Consider the following 24,673-nt stretch of genomic DNA (forward strand, 5'->3'; position numbering starts at 1 on the left):
AGAGAATGAGGGAGGACTAAAATCTGTGTTTATTTTAGGACAGTAGAGCAAATTTTCATGGCGTTGAGTATCAGTGAAGGGGAGCAAGAGCTGATAAACTCCTTTATTAAGTTATTAGCAGCAGGAGAATGGGGGTTAGGCCGAGTGTCAGGGAAGGTTTTCCCTCCAGAGGGTGCTGGCACTGCCCAGGCTCCCCAGGGAATGGGCCCGGCCCTGAGGCTGCCAGAGCTCCAGGAGAGTCTGGATATCGCTGCCAGGGATTCACAGAGTGGGATTGTTGGGGTGTCTGTGCAGGGCCGGGGGCTGGACGCAATGGATCCCCTCTAGCTCGGGATATTCCATTCCGTGATGCTGTTGGGAAGAGGCCGCCTTTAGCCGCCTCCCCCCCGACCCGGGGCGCCGTGAGGGCCGCAGCGCGGTGGTCAGAGGTGGCTCGGAGGTGGCTCGGAGGTGTTCTGAGGGCCTCACTCTGCTCCTGAGGCTGTTCCTGAGCCCGTCCCTTGGGTTTTGCCGCCCGTAACAATCCCGTAGCGGCACTGAGGAGCTCCCTGCCTTCCCCACACCCCCCTGTGTGTTTAAGCCCCGGCTCCGCCCCCCGGCCCGGCGCTGCCCGGTTCCCGCCCGTTCCGGGGCGGGGGCGGGTGCGGAAGGACGCGGGCCCGGAGGAAGCGGATCCCGGCGGCTCCGCGGCACCGGGCGGGGCGGGCCGGCCGGACGGTGAGAGCGGGGCTGGGCCGGGGCTGCGGGAGCCTTCCCTGCGGGCTGGGGCGCCGGGCGGGATGGGGCGGGGGCTGCAGGCGTGTCCCGGTGCCTTGTGCGGGAATGCGGCCGTGCCCGAGCCCCCCGGCGGGGAGAGGCCGAGCGGGGCCGGGGAGCTGCCCGGAGGGAGGGCCGAAAACCCCGCTCCGAGCATTCCTCCTCCTCCTCCTTCACTACGTTTTCCTCAGCCTTGGCACGGAAAATTTTGCTGCTCTCGCCATTTGTTTATGGCTTGCTGCAGTGTGATGAGAGTTTTGTGGTTTTTTTTTTTTTTTTTTTTTTTTTTTTTGACATCTCACGGGCAGCGTCACCAGCGGCACCGCGGTGTTTGGGCCGCCGCAGGGCAGGGTTTACACACAAATAAACCCTGCTCTCCTTAAATAGAGGGGGCAGGAAAGCCGAGAATAGGTTGCCGTTTTTGTACATCAAATGCCTTTAAAATGTCTTGATGGTTTCAGTGTTTAAAAGATGCTGTCCTTTTGTACAAGGTCAAAATTAGTAAAATAGATCTAAAAGTTCAGGGCTGTCCCTCTGCTTTTGGCATTAGTTTATCATTAAGGTGGTTGCTGCTCTTCCCTATTGATTCCCTATAACTTGAAAATATTTTCTTTTTTAATTTCCCTGAGAAGAAATTATTTTTATTAAGCACTGGGAAAGAAATTACTTTAAGCTAAAAGAGAGTAGGATTAGATTTAGGTGTGTTCCCAATGAGGGTGGGAGGCCCTGGCACAGGTGCCCAGAGCAGCTGTGGCTGCCCCTGGATCCCTGGGAATGCCTTAAGGCCAGGTTGGATGGGGCTTGGAGTAACCTGGGATATTGGAAACTGTCCCTGCCCATGGCAGGGGTTGGAACAGAATGAACTTTAAGGTCCCTTCCAATACAAACCAGTCTGGGATTCTGTAAAATTTTAGTTGTCTCGAAGAGGCTTTTAAATAAATCCATATTTAGGTGTTTCTCTGGGTAATTCTGGTTTCGAAACACTCCTACGTCATCATCAGGTAATCCCTAAATTTATTTTGGATATAGATAAACTAAGGCTCACGAGGTAGAATGAGGGAGCAGAGAGTTTTGTTTGTTTTTGTTCAACACGTAAAATCCGTGGGTCAGACGAGCTTTGCAGGAGGTGTCTGGAAGCACAGGGAGGTTTCATTAACATCGTCTTGTGTTGGACAGAGCTGCCTGTGCTTGAGGCAAAATGGCTTTCAGTAAAGGATACCGTGTCTATCACAAGCTGGATCCCCTTCCCTTCAGCGTCATCGTGGAGACCAGGAACAGAGAAGAATGTCTCATGTTTGAGTCCGGAGCTGTGGCTGTCCTCTGTAAGTCGATCTGTTTTGATAATTCCTGTGTTAGAAAGGTGCCAGACTGAACATTGTGGGAGCCGTTTATTTGTGGAATGTAAAGAAGCAACTGTTCTGTTTTTCTGTTTGCTAATGGAGAGGCTTCTGATTTAAATGAGAGATGTTTTCATATCTTTATCTGTTGAGAGAGGATTTGTCACGTTTAATTACATTTCTTTATGCAGCTATATTTTCGTGTCCACTGAATTTTCTTACAATTGCTTCCAGCATCATCTTGTTTCTTGGGTTCTGAACAACCCTGTTTTGAGCACATGATGATAACTCATTGACAAGCTAATCCTTGTGTTGCATTTCATAGCAATAAATGCTATATTCTTAAATACAGTATCATAATTTAATTTTATCTCGTTTTGTGTGATTTTTGATGGCTTTTTGATTTTTAGCATTATTTTGTCCCTGTATTTTTAACTTCCCTCAAGACTCTGTATTGCTTTGTCTTGTAATAAAATGAGTAATATTTGGAGCAAAGTGTCTTGCATTGCAAAATTATTTTTACATGTTTTAAGTGAAAACTGCAGGAGATACTTCCCTAAATTTTTGACTCCCTTTTTTTTGTTTTGTTTTTGTGGGGGGTTTTTTGTGGGGGGGTTGTTTTGGTTTTTTGTTTGTTTTGGTTTTTGTTGGAGGATACTAAAATGAGAAGTGCAGAAGAGACCCATAAGGCCTATATATAGGCTTTTAAAATACATAAAATTATAAAATATTTTTGTGGTTTTTAAGAAGCCAAAGCACCTGGTTGCACAGGATTTCTGAGCTTGATTTTGGCTGTTTTATAGAAAGCTTTCATTCCATGGAAGTAGCTTTCTCCTTAGCCAGCACCTATTAGAGGCCTGGCAGTGACTGACATATTTGCTGCAACTGTGTGGTGGTCCAGGTGAATAGTGGGTGCTTTTCTCCTATTTTTAAAATTCTCTTTTTTTTTCTGGTACAGTTTTTTCTTAGTATGTATTTAAGTAATCTCCTTGATTTTGGTAGCAGTATCCATAAGGCACTCCAGTGTGGATTGGGAATAAGTGTCCAGTTGTAAAGGTAGTGAACAACTTTAATGCAAGCCATAAAATATGTTGAAGATTTGTGAAACAAGTTGTTTTAGCCTGTGTCTAGTAATTATGGAACATGCTCGAGCTACTTAAGGGCCAGCAGTTGAAAAATTATTTATTCCTGAAGGTTATGCTCAGAAAGGGCAGTAAGTCACTTCTTGTGCTGGGATACACTGCAGGCACCTGCCTAAATGTCCTTCCCTAAAAATTAAAATCCATGTCAAAGTTCTTGCCTGCTTCCCAGCATTGTTGTTACCAAGCAGAGGAAGCTAGACCTAAAGGAAGTTTGAAAGCCTCTCTCCTCTTGGGTTCTGTACTTAGTGATAGCTCGTTATTAATCTGCAAAGCTCTGTCCTTGGAATTCTAATTGGTGGGTTACGTCATAGCAAATGTTCATACTCAGCTGGAAGTATTGTTTTCAGTAAGCTTAATCAGGAAACTGCTTACTCCTTTTCTGTCTGGTACATGGGCATAGTTTTCCATTGAATATTTAGCAGTGGCATTTTTCTTTAATTCCCTCTATTTTATTTCCATATAAATCCCTAAATTCTTTAGGTACTGATACTTGATGATTGGAAGATCACAATCTTAAACTGACAGCAGAAAAAGCCCAAGAGTTCCCTAGGTCAGGTTTTTTCCTTCTCTTTTTCTGCTTGCTGTTCCCATCTGATATCTGTTCTTTTTAATGCATATTTAAAGGAGTAGAATTATTAGCACTTGGGGAAGATTTGTGAAGTGCTACTTCTCCATCTCATTGGTCAGGTCACAGAATCCAGCCAGAAGATTCCAGCCTGTAGTTGTACAAACGTACAGGTCTTTGTACAAATAATAGACAAAGTTAATGAAATACTACTGTCCCTTGTGGAAGATTTCCCATGTTTGTAAACTCTGTGTGAATTGATAGAAAAATGGCCAGATCAAGTATATATCAGTTTAAATCCAGAACAGCATCCCTTTAAAGTGTGTAAAACTTCTGGGTTTTGATGATGGTGCTACCACTTTTCAGACTACAAATATTGACAATACTGACCTCAAAACTGTTAGACATTTTTCCAAATATTTTAATAAATACTGGAGATTAAGTAATGTGTTTAGCCTTATACCTGATCATAGTTCTTACCTGTATGTAGAGTGGATAATATATGCACAGCCTAGTGAAATGCATTTTAGCATTAAAACTGATTCATATGGTTCAGTTGTGAGAGCATTAGTGAACTGCACCTCCTGGAATATCCATGTACAGAAATTTGGCCTTGAAGTGGGCTAAGAGAAAGGAATGGCAGCTTACTGATCTTCAGCGTCATCTTAAAGGAAGCACATCTGTCATTTTGCTGAGGGAAGGATAACTGCGTTAACCTTCCTCCCCTGTGCCCTGCGTGAGGCACTGCAAGATGATTCAGAGGATTTAGTTCAGCCTCGGTAGGAAATGCTGCACAGCTCCGGTGCTGGGTGATTTTCAGTGTGTGTGCCATGTGCTGTTCCAGTCAGCCAGGTCGGAGGGAAGCAAGGAAGAGGGTCGATGGGATAGTTCAGAGGTGGCAGTTGTGTAACCACTCAGTTTGAATGTGGGAGCAGCCCAGGCCATGCTTTTGCTGGAGGTGTTCTGAGTGAATTAACTGATGTTGGTGTGACTGAAACACCTGAGCAATATTTTGCTTTTCTTTGTACATTTAACACCTCTTTGGTTGGCGTAGTCCTGGTATTGGGTTAGCCCGAGACACTGGTGTCTGAGGGGATCCTTCTCAAAGCCTGGTGAGAGCACCTGGGTTTAAATGTCAGCAGCTTCACTGCTGGTTTGTTTAGAATTTAGTGGGAGGGTGTCACAGATCTCTTTTTCTTATTTTCCATACAAAATGGGCAGTATATTTATTCTTTGAAATAGGGCTCTCTGAGATGGGAAGGTTTCCCTGACTGAGCAGGAGTGTGTTCTCTCCTTCCTGCTGGTGAGTCATCCCAAACGAGTGGTAAGCTGTCTTTACTCCTGTCGCTTGCCACGGAGAACATTCTGTCTGGGAAAACACTGAGCCGGGAGCGTCACGCACATCCTCGGACTTCAGTGTCGTAGTAGGGCTGAGGAGAGAGCAGGTGTGAGCAGGAGGAGGCACACTGCCCACCTGGGCTCTCTGGAGCTGGAGTAAGAGCTGTGGTAACCCATGAGCAGCAGGCACCCTCTGAGCTGTTCACCACCATGTTAGCAGTGCTACTCAGACCACTTCTTAGTAAGAATATTCTTCCACACAGTTAAACCAAGGTGGTCTCAGCAGGCCTTGAAAAGCAATCTGGCAGGGTTTCCTCATCCTCAGCATCCTGAGCTCCAGCAGTACTAGGGGTGTGTCAAAAAAAGAGGTATCAAAAGTAATAAAATAGTTCTTTGCTTGTTTAATTTAATAAATGAAAGTGTTGACTCTATTCTGATTTTATTGTCACCTCTGTCATAATATTCAGGTGTTATCTTTAAATTAAATACCAAAATTTAACTGTCCTAATTTGACAAAACCCTTGAAAATCTTAGTCTTAAAAGATCAAAACCAAATCGTGTTCATAAATTTTTCAGATTTTTTTTTTTTCAGATTTTTCAGATTCTAAACCTTTTAAAGTGACGGTTATGTGGACTTTTTCTTGTCTAATGTAAGTTAGAAATCTTGGGCTTGGAGGAAATGCGCATTATTTCAGGATTGTGGTTTTGTTCCCAGCTCAGAGTCCCATATTCTGCCTGGAAACTGTAGTCACTGACTTGAAATGTGTTGTCTCATGGCACCCTGTGAGCTCACCAAGAGGCGAACCCAGCCATAGAAAGCCTACATGGTGACTTTCGATGTGATCTGAACTTTTTAATTGTTAAAACTGGGAAACTGATTTCTGGATCTGGAATGAGACAGAATTGATCCAGATTATCCTGCAAACAAGCCTGTTAATGGGGTTCCATTTGTGTAATGCTGGGAGGGCTGACATATTCACTTCAAAATAATTGAATTGGTCACTTTTCTTATGAGTCTGTGATTGATAAGGCATGCTTATTATAGCTGGCATTTTAAAATACTATTACCTGTTAATCCTTAATAAATAGTGGCTTGAAATTTTGTTCTTTTCCTCTTGATACTACAAATGGGGCCTTCTGGCTTTCTCCAGAAGTACATTACAAATTGATTTGAAAATCACTTTGTAAGTGTTGTGGTTTTATGGAGTTTTTTGTTAGTTTCGTTTGGGTTTCTTACTGCTTAATAGTGATTGTGAAAGGATAAATTCTTTCCATTTCTGGAGGGCTAAAGATAGAGGTCAGTATGACTGGTGCCTTGAGCTTCTGGAGAGCAGACTTTGTCCTATTCAGGAGGCTGGATAAGAGTCCTTTGGGAAGAGAATGGAAAGGAGTGTGGTGAATCTGTGTTTTCCTGATTTCATCTTGATTTTCAAAAGCTTCAAGTGCTTTTTCTTGATTTTGACCCTGGGAAGTTCCTTACTGGGCACTGCCTTGAAAGCAAAAGCCTGAGTTCAGTGAGCATGGACCCCAGGGCAGGATGGAGGAAGTCATGCCATATTTGACATTTTCCCATGTGAATTTTGGCCTTAAAAAACAAATTGAGTTGGGAAAAGTGTGGGCAGCATGAGAGAGAAACACTTAGATGGTCACTGTGGAAGAGCTTGGCGTTCGCACTGAATTAGGTCCACTGTAAATGAAAAGCATGTCATGAAATGCTTTTGGTTGGTTCTTGGGCACTTTAAGAAAATAGTAATTGACTAGCCACAGTAAGTTTCTCTGTTTTTATTTGGTTACTTGGTTGGTTTTGCAGCCCTTTGTTGCTTTATTAGCCTTTGTTGGCCTTTCTCTTTGGTCTGGATTTGCAAAGCCCATGTTACTTAATTTACTTTGAGCATTTACTTATTGTGGTTTAACAAAGATAGCCAGCATTCTCTGCAATGGAAAAAGAGAATAAATCCATAGAAGACAGAATAGGCACTGTTGTGACATGTCATTAAATCCCAGCAGGCGCCTTTAAGAAAAATCTTGAGAGAAGTTTGAAATGAAACCCGAACTTTCTGTAATAATTTCAAATGTGGAGGAAGAACACCACAGCTTTCTGGTTATGCAAAGCTTGAGTTTAGAAGAGTATGCTGGTACCATTAAACCCTTTCTAAAAAACAGATTGAAAGAACCAGGGTCTGAAATTTAGAAGTTCTTTCCAGCCCAGTGGTTTTCTGGTTAAGAAAAACACAGTTTGGTGAGGCTGACCAAATGTTTTTAGATTGGCTGCAGGTTCTTAACACTCACCATAGGTGAGGACTTCAGAAATAAATCCTCATGCTGCTATAAAACCCTTTTTATTACATCTGTATTACAGGAATATTAGTGCAATAGGTATCAGTGCAATAAGGTAAAGAAACTTTTTAAAAATCCTCTTAATAAAACATTGAATGGGATTGGATTTCAAGCTGTGGTTAAATAATTATTTCATCTGTATTAAATTGTCTGATCCACTTTAATGAAAGAGCTGGCAAATATTGGAACAGAAGCAGTAGGCTTGTGCACAGGCAGGGCTATATTCATCTTAGGCAATACCTGTTAGGAAGAGAAATTCTAGGTAAAATAGAGGGGGGTTTTTTATTCTAAATAAAATAGAGATTTTGTTCTAAATGACGTAGCTAATGTGAGAGAGAGCGCAGAAGAATGCCAGGGCAAACAGGCATTTTGATTTACTCTTCTTCCTGTCATGTTCTGAGGTTTTTAGTGTCAAAGCAAAATGGTGCTGATTGTTGGTAACCATGGAATCTTGATCCCTGTAGATCCAGTGGCAAAGCTGGGATTGTTGATGTTGCTCTTCCGGTGCAGTCTCAGTCATGAGCAATAGCTCAGGATGGGTGGCTGAGGCTCCTGCTGCTCTGCAGCGTCTCTCAGCTGGCTCTGCAGCCAGGCTTGTGGGCCTAAAATGTACACTGAACTCCCAGGAGAGCAGTGGCAGACATACTTTAATTTCTTCTAAAATATGACAGGGTTGTTTTGGCTTGGTTTTTCTCGTTGGTTTTTTTTTTTTTTTTTTCAAAACTGTCTATGAAAATTGTGTCTTCCTAATTCACCTAAGACATAGCTTTTAAATAGCAGTTTTTATGGACCTGCAAGAGTTTTGATCTGCTTGGAATATATATCTAAGATAGTTAAAATGTATTTCTGATAGTCTTGTTCAGAGGTAATACTGCCACATCATGGTTTTATTCTTGGAGAAAAAGAGTAAGGTTTTTTTTCCATGAAAAAAGCAACATTAAGCACTAATTTTAATTACAGGAGAGCATTATCAGGCATCTTATTTATCTGTGCTGTAAATGCTTCTTGTAATAAGAAATGATGTTGTTAAAAATGCCAGTGTTCTCTTTTAATATCACTTGGAGTTTTGCTTTTTTATGCTTAAAAACATAGCATGATGATAATTTTGTCACAGAATCAAACCCTCATTTTCCATTGTAAAGTGCCATATGCTCATACATTTTGGTTTCTTTCCAGAAGCATCACGTTAGCTCTGCTTTTGTAATCCCTCAGGTTTTTGGTTTGGAATGGCTTGTTCTCGCTGCCATAGTATTGGGGCTTTTGCATCAGCAAATGTTTCATTTTCTCTCCACAGCTGCTGCAGAAAAAGACACAATCAAGAATACATACTCCAAAGTCATGGATGCCTATGGGCTCCTGGGTGTGTTAAGATTAAACCTCGGTGAGTCAAATATGTAAAACTTGAATTTTTCATTTGGGGCAGAATATTGTGCTGTTTCTGTAAGACTGGATCTTTGCAACAGGAACAGGGCTTGTTTTTTTCAATTTGTTTGTTTGGTTTAGTTTCCTCTTTGCAGAATAACTTACAAGTTTGGAGCACTCCCAGAAATGAGGGAGTGGACAAAAATAACTTCGGTTTTTGCAATCCCTGTTCTTACACAGCATAGTTTCTCCTTTCTTCTGTAGAAATGTGTTCTTGGCATTGGTTCTTTTTGTACATTTTTCAGGCAAACTGGGGTGGGCCTGTGTGCCTTTAGCACATAAATCAATGTCCTGCTCTGCTAAGATCCGTTCTCTTACCTGTGCCCTTCCTTGTTTTGCAGGAGACACACTGTTACATTATCTGGTTCTAGTAACAGGATGCATGTCAGTGGGAAAGATTCAGGACTCTGAGGTTTTCCGAGTGACTTCCACAGAGTTTGTGTCACTGCGAGTTGACCCAACGGACGAGGATCGTATTTCAGAAGTGCGCAAAGTGTTGAACTCCGGGAACTTTTATTTTGCGTGGTCTGCGACTGGTGTCAGCTTAGATCTCAGTCTCAGTGCTCACCGCAGCATGCAGGAGCACACCACTGACAATAGGTTCTTCTGGTGAGTTCAGAATTGGTTCAGCAGGTGTCACATTGAGTAATGAATTCCTCTACAAACTAATGCCTGGCAAGTTTTTATCCTTTTCTTTCCCAGCTCTTACATGTACACCTTTCTCCCCTAAATCTTGAAGAAATAGAATAGCATTACTCAAACACTAAGGGCACAATTATGTTACCAGTGACAGGATGTTTTTGTGACCACTTGGGAGTTTCTTAATTGGAAACAGTACACAGATTTTTCACTGTTTATATTGCATTTTCATCTGATCATCTCTTGTGATGTTGTATTTCAGTTTTGGTGCCTCTTTGCAATTCTTTATCAGTTGTGTCAGTTTTTTAAATGGATGTGGTTATGAGGCTTCAAAGAAAAAAAAATACTATTTTTTAGAACATTCTGGATTCTAAAATGGTGTGATGTTGATAGATTGATTCCAAAGCAGTTTCCAACATATGAAAGCACTTCAAAAGTTTCATTACTCAGAAAATTGTGATATTGCTGGTTTTGTTGAGACAGCAGGTAGGCTCTGCTACAAAGTGCCTTTTGCTTGGCTGCTGCACTCACTATCCTTTTACTGGATATGTTTGAATAAAGTATAGGTTTTCACACAAAGAATTTTTGGTGAGAGGAATACTGCTATTTCTGCCGATCAGCAGCTTAAGTAATGCCAGTAATGCACAATGACATGTGAGAAATTCTGTTCCATTCAGCCTTTTTTAAAATGCTCTATGTGTCCAGGAATCTTGGAAGGGTGCTAAGGACTTGGCTTTATACTGTCAGAACAGGTGAAAAGCTACATCCGTCCCCATCTTCTGGCCAAAATACACCAAACCAGCTCTGGCATATGAGCCATTGCTTCTCTAGTCCCAGCTGCTATTTTGGTCAAGTAGAGGAATCTGATCAGGGTGAAGTATATATTAAAAAAATATTAAGGTAGGAAAGAAGCTTAGGTCTTCAGAAACATTATTTCCTTGATGTAGGTTTACAGGGGTTGTAGAAATCTTGTTGTTTGTGTATGCATCTGGAAAAAGACTTGGCTCTCCATTGATCAGTCAGTACTTCAAAGCTTGAGAAATGCTGCCTGTTGACCCTGTCCAAATAAGCTGGGCTGCTTCTGACCCCTATTGTAAAACTTCTGAAGTTACCTGGTTCTGTTTCTTTCAGTAAGAATCAATCCTCACAGGAAGTAGCTGGAATGTCCAGATTCCAAAAGCTAGAAATGTAACTGCTAAAAGTCAAGAATGGGAAGTATTCTCCGTATGCACTTCAGTGAGCTTCCTGGGGATTTTTCTGTGACAAACATCCAGGTTCAGAGTGCCCAGGGAAAGAATATTGTTTGTTTGCAGTGTCCTATTATAAGGCACCTGTATACTTAGGTTTGGTATGAAAAGACTAACATTAAAGAGCTTCCACCATTATAACGAACATGCTGTTTCCAATTCCAGTAGAATTTTCTGGGAGAGACACAACCAGACATCTTTCTGGAGTTTACTTTTCTTTGCTATGCAGAAAACTTTGCTGCTTTTTTATCCAAGTAAATGTTTCCAAAGAAGATCAAAAGCCAAGCCCCACTAGAGTGAGGCAAACAAAAAATTTCACAAAACCCGAACTTTAGTCTTACTTACTTAATACAGCATTGATTAATGCTGCTAAATGTGCTGGTACATTCAAACTGTGGATCTTTCATTTGAACAGTAATTGCTATTAGAGAATGAGATACGCAGTATATAAAGTACCAGCACTTAACCCTGAAAATGGTGTTTGAAGAAATTTGAGAACCACTTGGCTGGGAATGTGTTCCTGGAAGCCTGTCTGGTGAGCAGCATGGGGTTAGGGTTAGGTGGCGTATAATGGCAGCATATAACAAAAGTATTCAATATATATTGATAAGAATTTCTTTTCTAGCTTTATTTTGCGGTCGTGTTGAGATTGAATGGTGCTTCACACACTAGGAAAAAAGTAACCCTGTCACTAGAATTCTGTCTTGCTTTCCTAGAGTCTGTAATCTTTGGCTTCTCAAAACAAGGCTGAGCAGAGAAGTATAAACAAGCTTGGAGTGTTGCTTTGTTGGTGTGTGACAAGCAAGGGCTATAAGGGTTATTATTTTCAGGTCATTGAAATTCATAGCTTCACTCCAATAGCTATTTGCTATTTCAGGAACATGGAAATGAGAGTTATATCACAAAATTATAGCATGCCTGTTTTCCTGGTCTTATTTGTGTTAGTAGGTGTGAAATGTAAGGAGTTAGTAGTTGACTTAACAGTTTGAGCTGAATTGTAATTCCTTCCGGTTATTTGATGGGTTTTTTCTCTCTGATAGGAACCAGTCACTGCATTTACATCTGAAGCACTACGGCGTGAACTGTGATGACTGGTTGTTACGTCTCATGTGTGGAGGAGTGGAGATCAGGACCATTTACGCAGCTCACAAGCAGGCGAAGGCGTGTCTCATTTCACGACTAAGCTGTGAACGGGCTGGGACACGATTTAACGTCCGGGGAACAAATGATGATGGTCACGTTGCCAATTTTGTTGAAACAGAGCAGGTATGTTACGCTCCAGTGCCTGTAGCTTGGCTGACAAGCCAATGTAAGCCCCCATGTGGTTAGGTTTTTGCTCTAAATCAAGAAATCACGAGTCACATCTGCCACCAGCATATATTGGAATAGTTTCTTTGATGCTAAATTTGGAGGTTAAGTAGGTTATGTAATTTGATGATCTTGGTTTTTAGTGTGGCTTATGGTCAGGGCATGCCTGCCTCTCAGTTGCAGTAGCTTAAGAAGGTGCTGAACTCCTGTGGGTGGCTGTGCTTCCCCTGAGCCCCTTGAGCTGCATGGCAGCATGTTCCACTTCTGGCCTGAGCTAATCTAAAGTAAAAGAAACAGGCAAAAGGGATTTTTGGCAGATACCAAAACAACGGTACCTTGTGGCTCAGGAAAGATAAAAGCATTCCACTTAGCACAGCTCCTCTGAAAGGCAGCTTGTAAAGCCACTGTCGTTCTCCTGCCTTGGATTTCATAGCTCTGCCCTCATTACACAGAAATGTGAGAACCTGCTAAATCTTTCTTTGCTGGCTTTCCTTGGCTCACTTTCCATGGTAGCCTATTCCCAAGGGGTTGTTCCTGCAACTGTGTTCGTGCTTCTAGGTTTCTTTGGCTGACTCACTGACTCCTTCCAGAACCCAGGTGACTGAAGGAGGACTTTGTGCAGGAAGGGCTCTGCTTGTACACCTCCAGTTTCAGGAGTTTAGTTAGAACAGTCTTGTTGCACTTTCTTTGCCCAAGTTTCCTAGCGTGTCAATGTCACTGAATGGCTGTGGTGTGTTATTCCACTTTAGTTTTCCTTTCTTGGATACTTCATGGACCCCATGCTATGTTGGTTTTTGATGCAGAAAATTTGTGCAAGTGTTCTGAGTAGGCTGCATGGTGATTTTCTGTGCAGAGGTGTTCATTTTAACTATTCCTGCAGGAAAGTCTCACCAAATTGTTTAAAACATCTTACTTCTAGTGCAGAAGTTACTCAAGCCCAAATAGTAAAAGCTGTATTTCCTTAGACATTGTGAATTGTGGGTTCTGGAAGGGAGCATGAGAATGACAGAACTTTTTGTAGGAATTGTTCAGAGTCTTGGAAACAATATTTTAGCTTGTAGTGTGGAAAATGTAATACGTAAATATGTTTTGTTTGCTCCGTGTTTAGTTAAGGCTAAGAATTCTAAAATCTTACACTGTGATAATTATTAATACAATGCTTTACTTTCCTTAACAGGTGATATATTTGGATGACTCTGTGTCATCTTTCATACAGATTCGAGGATCTGTTCCATTATTTTGGGAACAGCCAGGACTGCAGGTATGCAGGAGATAGATTTAATTATACAGATAATTCTTATTTATGTCCTTTTAAACATCATCTACTAGCCTTTGGGCTCTTCTTCACAGTGCCTGGGAGGATGAGGTGATCCTTTAGGAGCACATTTGTGCTATTGTGACTCACCAAGCCTGCTCCTCTCAAGTCTAGAACTTGCACACAACTTGAATGTCCATTCTTTTTTCCATGTCTTCTCTTAGTAGTTCTTTTTCCTCTTTTAAATGGGTTATCTAAGAGACAGATTTCTGAATTGTTCTTGAGGAGAAGTCTTTTCAAGAAGTCAATAAGGATCAAGAGTTACTGTAATAGAATTTCATCATACTTTTCTTGAAAGAGGGACTGACTGAGTAACTGCTGCTGTGACACATTTTTTTACAGGAAAGGTTAAAAAAGTTTATGCCTTACAGGGACTCTAGGTTCCTTAGACATACCAGCATTTTGTAGTAGAACTGCTGAAACATTCATGTGTTTTTTACTCAAAACAAGAGAATTTAATGTAATCTTGGTGTCGTAGGTGGGATCCCATCGTGTCAGGATGTCAAGGGGTTTCGAGGCGAATGCACCAGCTTTTGACAGGTAAAAAACATCTAAAATTTTTGCTAATGCACAAAACTCTGATAAGTTCTGCTGCATCCAGATGGGAGGGTTTGTCTGTACAAATGTGGGATTCAGCAAAGATGGGAACTTCCTAGGGATTGCTTATGCCTTTCAATGCTTTGTTGGAAAGTGTGAATAAAATTTATATTGAATACTTTGTAACTTCTCAGCGTTGCAGGCATTGGTGTTAATCTTCTGTGTGCCAGAAGATGAGTGTGGAATTTTTCTTCTGTTAACAGGCATTTCCAAACTCTTAAAAATTTATATGGCAAGCAAATTATTGTAAATTTACTTGGGGCAAAAGAAGGGGAGCACATGCTCAGCAAAGCTTTCCAGGTGAGTATAACAGTTCTTTCACTATGCATATGCTTGGAATTTGCTTTTTTTGCAATGAAGCTTTTACATAGCCTTTGGAAACCAAACCACCAGGTATGCTGTGCTCTGGGAGCTAAAACTGGATTTATCATAACAGCACTGCTTAAGATGCATGATGTGAAATTAATTGTTAAAAGTTCTCTACATAATTCTTGTTTGTGTTCAGATTGGTTATTGTACTGGAAAATTATAACAGCTATGTAGACAATGTTGAGGAATTTTAAGTTATTTTCGTATTTCATGCTTACTGGTGTCTTACTGAAAACATAAGTCTTTTTTATACTACAAAATTGATGAGTAAATACATTATACTTTATGATATCTAATGCTGTGATGTTTCTCTTAAGGATATTTCTGTTGAAATTAATAGCTATATCCCTTAAATTTTTTTAATTAAGGGATATACCTATTAATTTTAAAAAACAAAACTTATCAATTTAAATATGGAGCTGCTTCATGACTAGCAGGAAATGTTTGTTCAGAAGATGTTAACTATAAGTGGCTGCTCTCATTAATTCCCACTGGTTAGTTTAAAAGAAAACCTCACTTTGCAGTTCATAAATACCAACCATTTGAGGAGTTCTGTCTGAAGCCAGAGAACATGTCAGTAGCCATCTGTTACTTCCCTCTCCCTTTTCCCTCTGTATTGTAGTGATGGAGTAGCTTGGAGCATTCACTGGGGCATTTGCTGTGTCCAGCTCTTGTGGTAGGAGACAGGAGCATTCCCAGATGTGCATTGATACCCAGGGCTTTGCCCACAAACATCGTGTGGGCACTTTAAGATTTTTCAGGGGATATTAGGGAAAGTTTTGCTCAAGCCACTCTCCACAGCAGCCTAAGTAATTTGGGTGGATTTTTTGTCCATAGTAGTTGATGAAGTGTTGACTCAATCCCCATCGCTGACCAGCATGTCAGCGACTGTTGATGAAAAGGGGTTTTTCACTGAAACGGCCTTTTGCAAGTGAAAGCATTTGAACAGCAGAAGAGGCCATAGGCTGCCTTGGTGATCCCTGAGGTAGTAAGGGAAAAATCTGACTTTGTGACAAGGAAAACAAAAATACACGTGAAATATTAATCTGTTCTGAGTGATTTGTTTCAGTGGTGATAAAAGTTGTTTCATTTTACCAAAAAGAAAGCTAATAAAACAACTTTTAAAATACTTGTAATCTCTTGTTTAGCTCGTACTTCTGTTTATTCGGGTACTGGTATATTTATACTTTTTTTTTTTTCTGTTTACCATGCTAGAGCCATTTGAAAGCATCTGAACATGCAGCTGATATCAAAATGGTGAACTTCGACTATCATCAGATGGTTAAAGGTGGAAAAGCAGAAAAACTACACAGTGTGCTTAAACCTCAAGTCCAGAAATTCCTAGAGTGTGGATTTTTTTATTTTGATGGAAAGGAAGTGAAAAGGTTTGTGTGTGTAACTTCCCTATATTTCCTCAGATTAAGTTGTGGTGCTGGGATGTGTTTCACCCCTCTGCCAGAAGATAAGAGAAAGAATGTTGCCTCTGTTATTGTGGTTTTAGTGTATCCTGGGTGATCCTTAACTGCTGAAATATGAGTCACCTATTTTACTCTGGTAAGATCTTGTCTCATTTTGTGTATGTTCTAAAAGTCTCTAAGGAAGATTTCTGTGAGACATTCAAGGGGCAAGAAGTAATTTCAGGCCTTTGACCTCAGGATTTTGTGAAAATGGTCAATCCTCTTTCTAGAAGGCAGTCACATGGACTATTTTTCCATCTTCCTGTGTAACATACTGAGTATTTCCCTCAGTGGTGGAACGTACTATTTTCTCTGTGTTGCAAATGTTCATGTTCAGGGCAGTGTTTTTGACTGTGCCTGGATCCCCCATTTGAAAGATTCCTTTCTCTCAAAGCAGGATCAAGATACATGTTTCCTGCTCTCCTCTGTAGTTATTCCTGGAGCAAAGGCTGTGCTTATCGAAGCAGGAAAAGAGAAGCAGGGGTAGAAGTAGGCAACTCTCTTCTCCCTTCCACACCCTTCCTCCTTTTAACTAATGCAGAGCAAAGTGCTGAGTAAGGTTCTCCCTGAGAAAGAGTTACAGAATGATGAGGGAATTTAAAAAGCTTTAAAAATGGCTTTTTTGGGGTTTTTTTATTGGGGGATTCAAATAAAGCCATCAAAAATCAAAATGCAGCAGACTGAAAGCAAAAAAAAAAAAAAGTTATGGCTTGTGACAGCTCAAAGACTTGTGTTAATAAAAGATACAGTTATAATGCTTGTGAGTTTATGGACAATCTCCTTTGGGAAATGTCAGGCTTTCTGTTTCAAATCAAATGCAGAGATAGCAATGCCCAAAAAAAAGTCTTGAAGAAAGTTCTTCAGAACTTGCTGCAGTTTGTGGTTAGGTCTCTAAGTAGAGGTGCTGAAACCATACTGACTTTGGACAAAGTGTGTAGTGGGAATGACGAAAGTAGGGGATAAGTGTGTGTCCTTGGGAGAGTCATTAGACTTCTGAACTCCTGGCTGAGCAAGCAGCACGTGGATATTACTTAACATGATCCTTTTGAGACCTTTCTAGCAGGAGTTACTGGGCTTCTCCCAAAGGAAGTGGAGCAGTTCTGAGAGCTTGAGGGCCTCAAACATCCCTTGAGCTAAAGGGGAGAGACTTGTTTATCATTTTTATGGGCAACTAATGAGGTGTTGGAATTGGCTTTAGTTACATCACAAATTCAGTTACTTTTAGTTAAATAAAATTCAAGAACTGTATCAGTACTTTTTTCATTTTTGTTGTAACTAAGTTATTTCTTTCTGAGGTTTTTTGGAAGTGTGTTAGTTGAATTGTTTGAAAAGAAAGTTTTCAAAGAAACCTAATGTTGCCTAAAACTTCCACCAAGCAAGCAAGGAGGACTGGGAGAAACTGAAGCAGAAAGACTAATGTTATTTGCCGAAAATGCCTGAGCTGTGCTCAGTGAGCACTTGAGGCTCACCCTCTGTTGCTGATACATTTATAAATGTCCTTGTGGGGCAGGAACGTTGCACTACAATGCCCTGATTTACTGCTCTGGTTCAGATCTCCCTGTCCCTGCCTCTGTTGAGGAGATGTGTGTTAAATGAGTTACTTCTGTTGTTTTCCCTCTCCTGTTGTCCTTGGCACAGATCCCAGAGTGGCACTGTCAGGACCAACTGCTTGGACTGTCTGGATAGAACAAACAGTGTGCAGGCCTTCTTTGGCTTGGAGGTAGGAAACCACATCCAGCTGCTGCTTCTGGGGCACATAGGCTGTAAAAGTAGTGTCACCTTCCCTAGGAAGGGTGAATGAACTTTTTGTAGGTGGATTTCTAGTGTGAGCTGTTTGTTACTCTGACTTCCAGAGAGGAGACTTTCAGCATCTTTGAAAATGAAAAACTATGGGTGCTGTAAAGTCAAACCTAAGAAAATCATTATCCTTCTGTTTTCTGAATTTTATTTAGTTAAAATGCTCCTCTTAAGAGAAGTTTCTTTGAGAACTTACAAGGCACTGGTTGTAGAACAGACATATCTGATTCTGAAATATGTAGTGCTTGGCTGCTGCTTTGACACAAGTTTTCTATGGTATATATATGGCATATATCTTTCTACGCCCTTGATAAACCCCTAAACCAGGTATGCAGATTTTTCAGCAATGAGAATTAAATTATGATTTCAGCTAAAGTATGAGAGCTAAAAGCATAAAACTAATTAATAAGAAGGGAAATGGTTAAACCTGAAGAACTGCTTACTTAATTTTAAAATTCTATTAAATGAGAAATATGAATTCTTACTTTATTTTAAGTATCTGTTGTGTTAAATAATAGGTACTGGACTCTAGATGACCCCCTAAAATTATAAAAGCAAGCACCCAATTTCTAAAATTTCTTGTATGTTTCTTCTTAATTTTGTTTTGCAAGTTTCCTTTTGTATCTTTTGTTGATTCCTGCCCAACCTTCAGAATTTTGCCTTTGCCATTCGGTGTCTATTATTTGAGGCAGCTTCTTGCTGTCAGACCCCTTAAGGTTTTAAAGATTTTTAAAAGCTCTTGAAAATAGCTTTGTGTTTAGTTTGGTGAACTTTAAGATGAAATAATTTACAAATCAGCTACATTATATTTTTCCTGTATTACTACCTATCTTCAAAGAAAAATGAAGTGTTGGTACTAAACTACATGTATGATGCAGCCTTTCAAGTGTAACATGCTGACAGTTTGCTCAGAATGGTACATATGAACCCAAGATTTGTGGGGTTTTATGCATATATGCTGAAAAATAGGATGTTAAGAAACATCCTGTTTTAGGAAATGTATTTCAAAGGGTAAGAGGGGGTGTTTGTTTTTGGTTTGATTTGTTGGGTTTTTTGTTATTGTTGTCTTCACCTGTTACAGATGCTGACAAAACAGCTGGAGGTATTAGGATTAGCTGAGAAGCCTCAGTTAGTTACTCGCTTTCAGGAAGTTTTCCGATCCATGTGGTCTGTGAATGGTGATTCTGTCAGTAAAATTTATGCTGGAACTGGAGCCCTTGAAGGAAAAGCAAAGGTAAAATACATCTTCTCAAATGCTTTAGTGGTGTTCAGGATGGGTTTTAATAAATTCTGCCATTAATATATCAATGGGGATGTTTGTTCTTTAAAAAACATGCTCTTTGTAATCCTAAAAGAATTCCAACCAAAATCCAACCAACCAAAAAATTAACTTAAAATGGTTGGTTCTGTTGATAACCAGGTTGTGTTTCTGTACATCCCTTCCTAGCCATGCTTCTGCCTTGTACATAACACCATTCTGTATGAAAGGATAAGGCTGAAATCTTCCATTTATTTAGAACATAGTTCAGAAGAATGTATATTCAAATCAGCTTTAGTTTCTTTGAATATTTGTACTTTCCTCTTTGTACCTCTCCTGCTATTATTTCAGTTCCATTCACTGTATCTCCTTTTCAAGTATGTTTGATGGGAAACATGCTTGTGGTTTTAGTGTTTAATAGTGCTCATACTAATCTAGTTGTAGCCTGGCGGGTTTTGTTTGTATGTTCGTCAGCTTTTTCCTTTTAGTTTCGCAATTACTGAAAAGAATCCAAATTTTATTTCTACCCTGCTTTCTAACGCTGTGTGAACAGTTCCCTGCTCTGTGACAGTGTAATGTTTCTCTTCAACTTGTTTTGTCTGGCTTGATGCCTGAGTTGTTCCCATTTTCTAATGCTGTCTTTTGTTTTTTTCTCACTATGTTGCTTTTTTGTTTCCCTGATCCTGTCCCTTGCCAGGTGATACCTGTCAAGACAAATGTTGCCCCCTAGCAAATTTTGCCCTTAGTTCTCTAAAGAAAGAACTTTCTGGTAAAGAATGTGCTTACTCTCATTCCATGTTATATCCTATGTACCCATAGACAACTGTTTTGGATTGTCCATCATTTGTTCATTCAGTATGTCAGGGTTCTTCTCTGCTCATGTAAGAGGTATCACAGCAAAATACGTAAAAACAAAAGAATCAAATAAACTTGTTGCTTATTCTGCCCCTTGACTGGTGCATACAAGACTTCTTCATTTGGGAATTGCTTGTATTTTACTATAGAGTGGAATTTGGTTCAAGATGTTTAGTTTTATTTCCTTACAAAAAAGTCACCTAAACTGCTAGGAAAACTGCAGTAAGATTTTATTGTGTGTCTCCCCTTGTCTTGACTTTGCCATTCAAGCTTCTTTCTTCCGTCTCCTAAATTTATAATTACCTATTTCATCTAGTTCATTTGGCTATTTATTTTTTTTTTTTACTTTTAAAAATGCATTCAATGTATTTACATTTCCATTTTTAATGTTTGAAACACAGAGTAGTTGTTCTGGTTTCAGTCTATTAAACCAGAACAGTACATTTGCTCTGCTGTTTGGAATAATTCTGGATCCCTGTGCTGAGACAACTCTAATTAGCATCACATCTCATAAATCAAATCAGACATCTCTGACTCGAGTCCCATCTATTGAAAGAAGATCTTTAATGCTTGCAAAGCCTTCCAGTACTTGCTCTTGTTTCAATTAAACCTGACTCATTATGGTTTTGAGTACTCTGAGTATATATTTTAAAATGTAGTTTTTAAGTTGCATTCTCATTTCTCAAAAGAAAAGTTTGATGTCTGAAATTGTTTCATTTCCTACTTGTCTGTTTGATTCTTTAAAGCCCAAGAATACTTAGAAGTAAAAATATAGAAATTTCACATAGGAGAAAATTATTTTAACCTTAAGTGTGTTAATATACCTTTCTATAATGAAAATCAGTTCTTTTTAAAGTATTGTAATACTTGTTACATCTAACTCCTTACCTGCTCTTTCTTTTGCTTTCTTGGGGTTCCTTTCAATTAATTGCCTGATATGTGAATGGTGAGTGTGGTTTTTTGGACCATCAGTTGAACGTTGTTTGCCAGGGGGTGCATCCTATCAAAATCCTCTTGCAATAAGTGCTCCCTACAGTTCATCCCTATTGTCTGCCAAAGTCACTTAGCCTTGCCAAAAGAGTAGCTTCTGTCTCACTGTCCAGTACAATTCATAGAACTAAATCCTAGAGTTGTTTTTTAAGCTTTTGCCTTCTTTCCTTCCACATGCATTTAAGAGGCTTTCATGGACAATGCAAGGTGTAAACTTGGGAGTATTTTTTTTATGACACAATCCCTTGCAGCATTCCTGGTGGATCACAGTCTGTATTTCATGGACCTGCAGCAGTGTATGTTCACAGACACCTCACAGGCAAAGCACATGCAACAACATGTGTAATCAGAAAGGTGTTTTTGTGTGCCAAAATCAACACTGCCGGGTTTGGAATTGAGTACCAGACTGCATTATGTGTTATTTACGTTATCCTTTAGGTATGTGTGACCCTTGGGTACATCTGCATCAGCAGCACATTTTTCTGGAGACCCTTGTTTAGCCCAGGTGCTTGGGCACTGTTCCTCTGGACTGCAGTTCAGTCAGGCCAGAGTGTGCAGAGACTGTCTGGGTGTGTCTGTAGCCATGGATTAGTGTCTGTGTTCCTTCTGGGATGCTGCATGAGACTTGCATGTTATTTCAACAAATATAGGGGGCTCTTAAGTCGAAGCTTTCTCTCTTTTTAACATGGATATTCCAGAATGCAAATTCTTAACTCCTAAGTGCATAAACATATACATTCATGTATCACAGTGTTTGGATTCGAGTGCTTGCTCATCTCTCACTATTTGGGGAAAAGCCCAAAATCCCTGTCATGGTCTAAACATGGCACTATATCAAATTAATTTGTAAAGACTTAGAGTATAGGGGAAAAAAAATTCTCCTCCCTGCAGTATTATATAAGCTAAACATTATTTAGTTTAATTTAGATCTGCTTGTTAGATATGCCTTGTAGGTATTACTGTGTTTTTTTTAGCATTTGGGGGTGGGGGGTAAAACATATGTAGCTCAGTAGGCTCAGACAACTTGATTTAATACTTAAAGGAGAAAATTGCCTTAGCCCTTAAAATCATTAACACTGTTTACGTATATATCTACTGAATATTGCCAATGTATTGTGAGCAGTGTCCGACGTAAAATATTTTATACATGTTCCTCCCTAACAGGCTGGAAAGCTGAAGGATGGTGCTCGTTCTGTGACCAGAACGATCCAAAATAACTTTTTTGATAGCTCCAAGCAGGAGGCCATTGATGTTTTGTTATTGGGAAATACCCTAAATAGTGATTTAGCAGATAAAGCACGGGCTCTCTTAACCACCAGCAGTTTACGCGGTATGTGTCTTTCAGGATTTTAATCTCTGATAACTATTTGGTGTAAGAAAGCTGTGTAGAGTTTGTTTTCAAAAGTGTAGAGTTTGTTTTCAAAGCACTGTTGGAAAGTATAAATGCTATTTTGTGTTCTCTGGGCTTACTAAAAAATGGAAATTACTTCTGCTTTACTAATAGTGCCAAAGTAATGTGCTGCAGAAATTGCTTTACCTGTTTATGATTTGTGGGTGAAGTTCTACATCAAAACCAGAGAGATTTCTATAATAAACTCTGCTTGTGCAGAGCAGCCACTGAGTCTTGGGGGTTTGGTTACCAGGAAGGTGGTTCCCCTCGTGAGAACAGGGTGCTGAACCAGCATCCTGCATCCCCAAAGAGGTGTAGCCTGTGTGGTCCCCAGGACTGCATTCAATCCCATCTTCTGCAGGTCTGGTCAGTCATGGGGCTGTGTTCAGTCCTCCCTTGGGACATCAAAAATATAGGAGCTCAAATTTGGGCAAAGAAGGAGCTTAAATTTGAGCCTTCTTTCCAAGATCCCAGGTAATAATGTTCTGGGTTACTGCAGTTTTTAGGGATTAATAACATTCTTAAATTTTCCGTGTCATTTTTTTTTTCCTTCTGCTGGACACATCTTAACCTTGAATGAGGAAAAATATGTCAAAGCTTCAGTGAAAATCTCTGGCTCAAGAAGTAAATTGTTGCCCAGTTGTAGTCTTCATCTCAGGGGTCCAAATCTTGATCCGATACGGAATCCAAGGGAGTGGTTTTGTCCCATTTGTTTAGCACAAGGTTTCACATAATTGTGATTTTTCTTACATCCAAGACCTGCTAAATCAGCCTTACCTCAAAATTAGTTAAAATTTGTTTTCATTTCTTCCCACTTTTTCTGGGAATGCAAGCTGGTTTTTTTGTATTTGCAGCTCCTGACAGCTGAGGAGCATTAATCCCTCTTCTCTGAAATCTCTCTGCATTCTCTGCTAGGTGGAAAGTTAAGCAGTGGGGTACTTCAACATGTGTGAATCTGTTATTAATAGAGGAGGAAAAGAAAATTTACTAATCCCATTGTGAAACTTGGTAGATTTTGCAGCATAAAACATGTGCTTTAACTGATGCAAATGGTTATGTGTAATAAATCGTGTATTAACAGCATGTTTCCTCACACATTGCTGGAAAATCCTAAAAACCAATGACTTATTTGACTAATCTTTTCTTGTTTCCCTCTTACTGCATCCGTAGTTTCAGAGCAATCATTACAATCAGGTATAGTATAGTAGAGTAAAATAAGCTGTGAATACCTGACCAGCTATTGTTGTCTTCTGGCTTTTTTGTGTCTGTTTGTGTAATATTTAGCTATGGGCTCACATTTTCCTGGTGGTGTTTGGATCTGGCATCCCTGTGCCCTAACATCCTTTAATCCAAGAAAAGTGAGAATATAAGAGGTGAAAAATGTTGCAGTTGAGCTTGGGTGCAAGTTAGGAAATGAGGTAACCAATTTGCAGGGGTTTATTTTTGCACATGCTCTGGCTGTAAAGGAGTTTTCCTTTTTATCTGATTTGGAGGCTTCTATATTTTTGTTTTGTTTAGGATAAGAGGTGAAATTCTTCACTACAATTTGTAATTTTATCTTGTTTTTGCTAGAAGGCTTAACATGCTTGCGCTCATGCAGGAAACTTATCAGCTGTGCAGCACTTCATGTTCTTGTTCCCAGAAACTATTATTTAAAATAAAATACTCCTAATGCTCTTCAGATTTTACTGTGTGTTGAGCAAATTCAAGTGGCCTTTACATTTGCCAATTTTGCCTTTCCTATGTGTGTTTTACTTTACCTACTTAACTCTTAGTATCTAAAGAGTAAAATGTGAGTCACAAGTAATGTATGCCTGAAATTAAGTGATCCACTGGCATTTTGTCAGTGTAATCAAGTGCTTATTGGAATGATCTGTCACACTCTCACTTGATGGTATTACCTTATATCTTAAAACTCTGAAAGAAGAGACAATGATTTTTATATATGCATAAATTATTGTTGTTGTTATTATTATTTATGTCTAATTTTTATTATTTATTAGAATGCCTATTTTTTGTAAGAGTTATGAATCAACTGGTTTTTAGCATTTCAGGGTTTCACCTGGGAATGAATTGCATATATTGAAATATTCCTACAGGAGTTTGGTTGCAGTAAAACAGTTCCATCAAGTTCCAGCAGTTCCATTCAGTTGCACAGAATAGTCCAAACAGAATTTTAAATTAACATTCCCTTTGTAGAACTGATTTCCAAATTTCTATTTGCCTAGTAAGAGCAGCAGTCAAAGTATTTTTGCTGCAAATAACAAAAAATGTATCTGATGAGATTTCTGATGTTGTAGAGTGAGGCACAGTTTTGCTGAAGAGATAAATAACTAGAAATATGTAGGAAAATCAGTCTCAGGAGCTCTGAAAAACACTTGGTTCACTCAGTATTTTGGAAAGCAGTAGAAATTTTTAATTACTCAAATTTATAAGGAGTCATTCTACAATTTAAGAAGACTGCTAGTTTAAACATAGAAATTTTTTGTTTGTAATGAGCTTGTCAGTTCACTTCTAAAGTGAGAGTCTAACCTGTAAGGCTTTTCACAATCGG

At 39.7% G+C, this 24,673-nt stretch overlaps 1 protein-coding gene across 6 annotated transcripts in view; it reads left to right on the forward strand.

Annotated features, from left to right (window-relative positions):
* The first annotated feature begins 464 nt into the window (after positions 1 to 464).
* SYNJ1 (synaptojanin 1) overlaps positions 465 to 24,673 on the forward strand; it is a 51,796-nt gene continuing 27,587 nt past the window's right edge. For 5 of the 6 annotated variants that reach the window (XM_083885047.1, XM_083885042.1, XM_083885044.1 and 2 more), the window contains exons 1-13: positions 465 to 717; positions 1,933 to 2,078; positions 8,770 to 8,856; positions 9,239 to 9,506; positions 11,824 to 12,049; positions 13,269 to 13,352; positions 13,885 to 13,946; positions 14,207 to 14,303; positions 15,588 to 15,757; positions 17,468 to 17,549; positions 18,708 to 18,860; positions 21,894 to 22,059; positions 23,290 to 23,313. In XM_083885047.1, the coding sequence (XP_083741173.1) occupies positions 1,955 to 2,078; positions 8,770 to 8,856; positions 9,239 to 9,506; positions 11,824 to 12,049; positions 13,269 to 13,352; positions 13,885 to 13,946; positions 14,207 to 14,303; positions 15,588 to 15,757; positions 17,468 to 17,549; positions 18,708 to 18,860; positions 21,894 to 22,059; positions 23,290 to 23,313 (1,543 nt within the window). In that variant the 5' untranslated portion in view covers positions 465 to 717; positions 1,933 to 1,954. The remainder of the gene's footprint in view (positions 718 to 1,932; positions 2,079 to 8,769; positions 8,857 to 9,238; positions 9,507 to 11,823; positions 12,050 to 13,268; positions 13,353 to 13,884; positions 13,947 to 14,206; positions 14,304 to 15,587; positions 15,758 to 17,467; positions 17,550 to 18,707; positions 18,861 to 21,893; positions 22,060 to 23,289; positions 23,314 to 24,673) is intronic. The other variant, XM_083885043.1, reaches the window with a different exon arrangement.

This window comes from Zosterops lateralis (assembly GCF_965231275.1).
Source record: "Zosterops lateralis genome assembly, chromosome: 2".
In the NCBI taxonomy this organism is placed as follows: Eukaryota; Metazoa; Chordata; class Aves; order Passeriformes; family Zosteropidae; genus Zosterops; species Zosterops lateralis.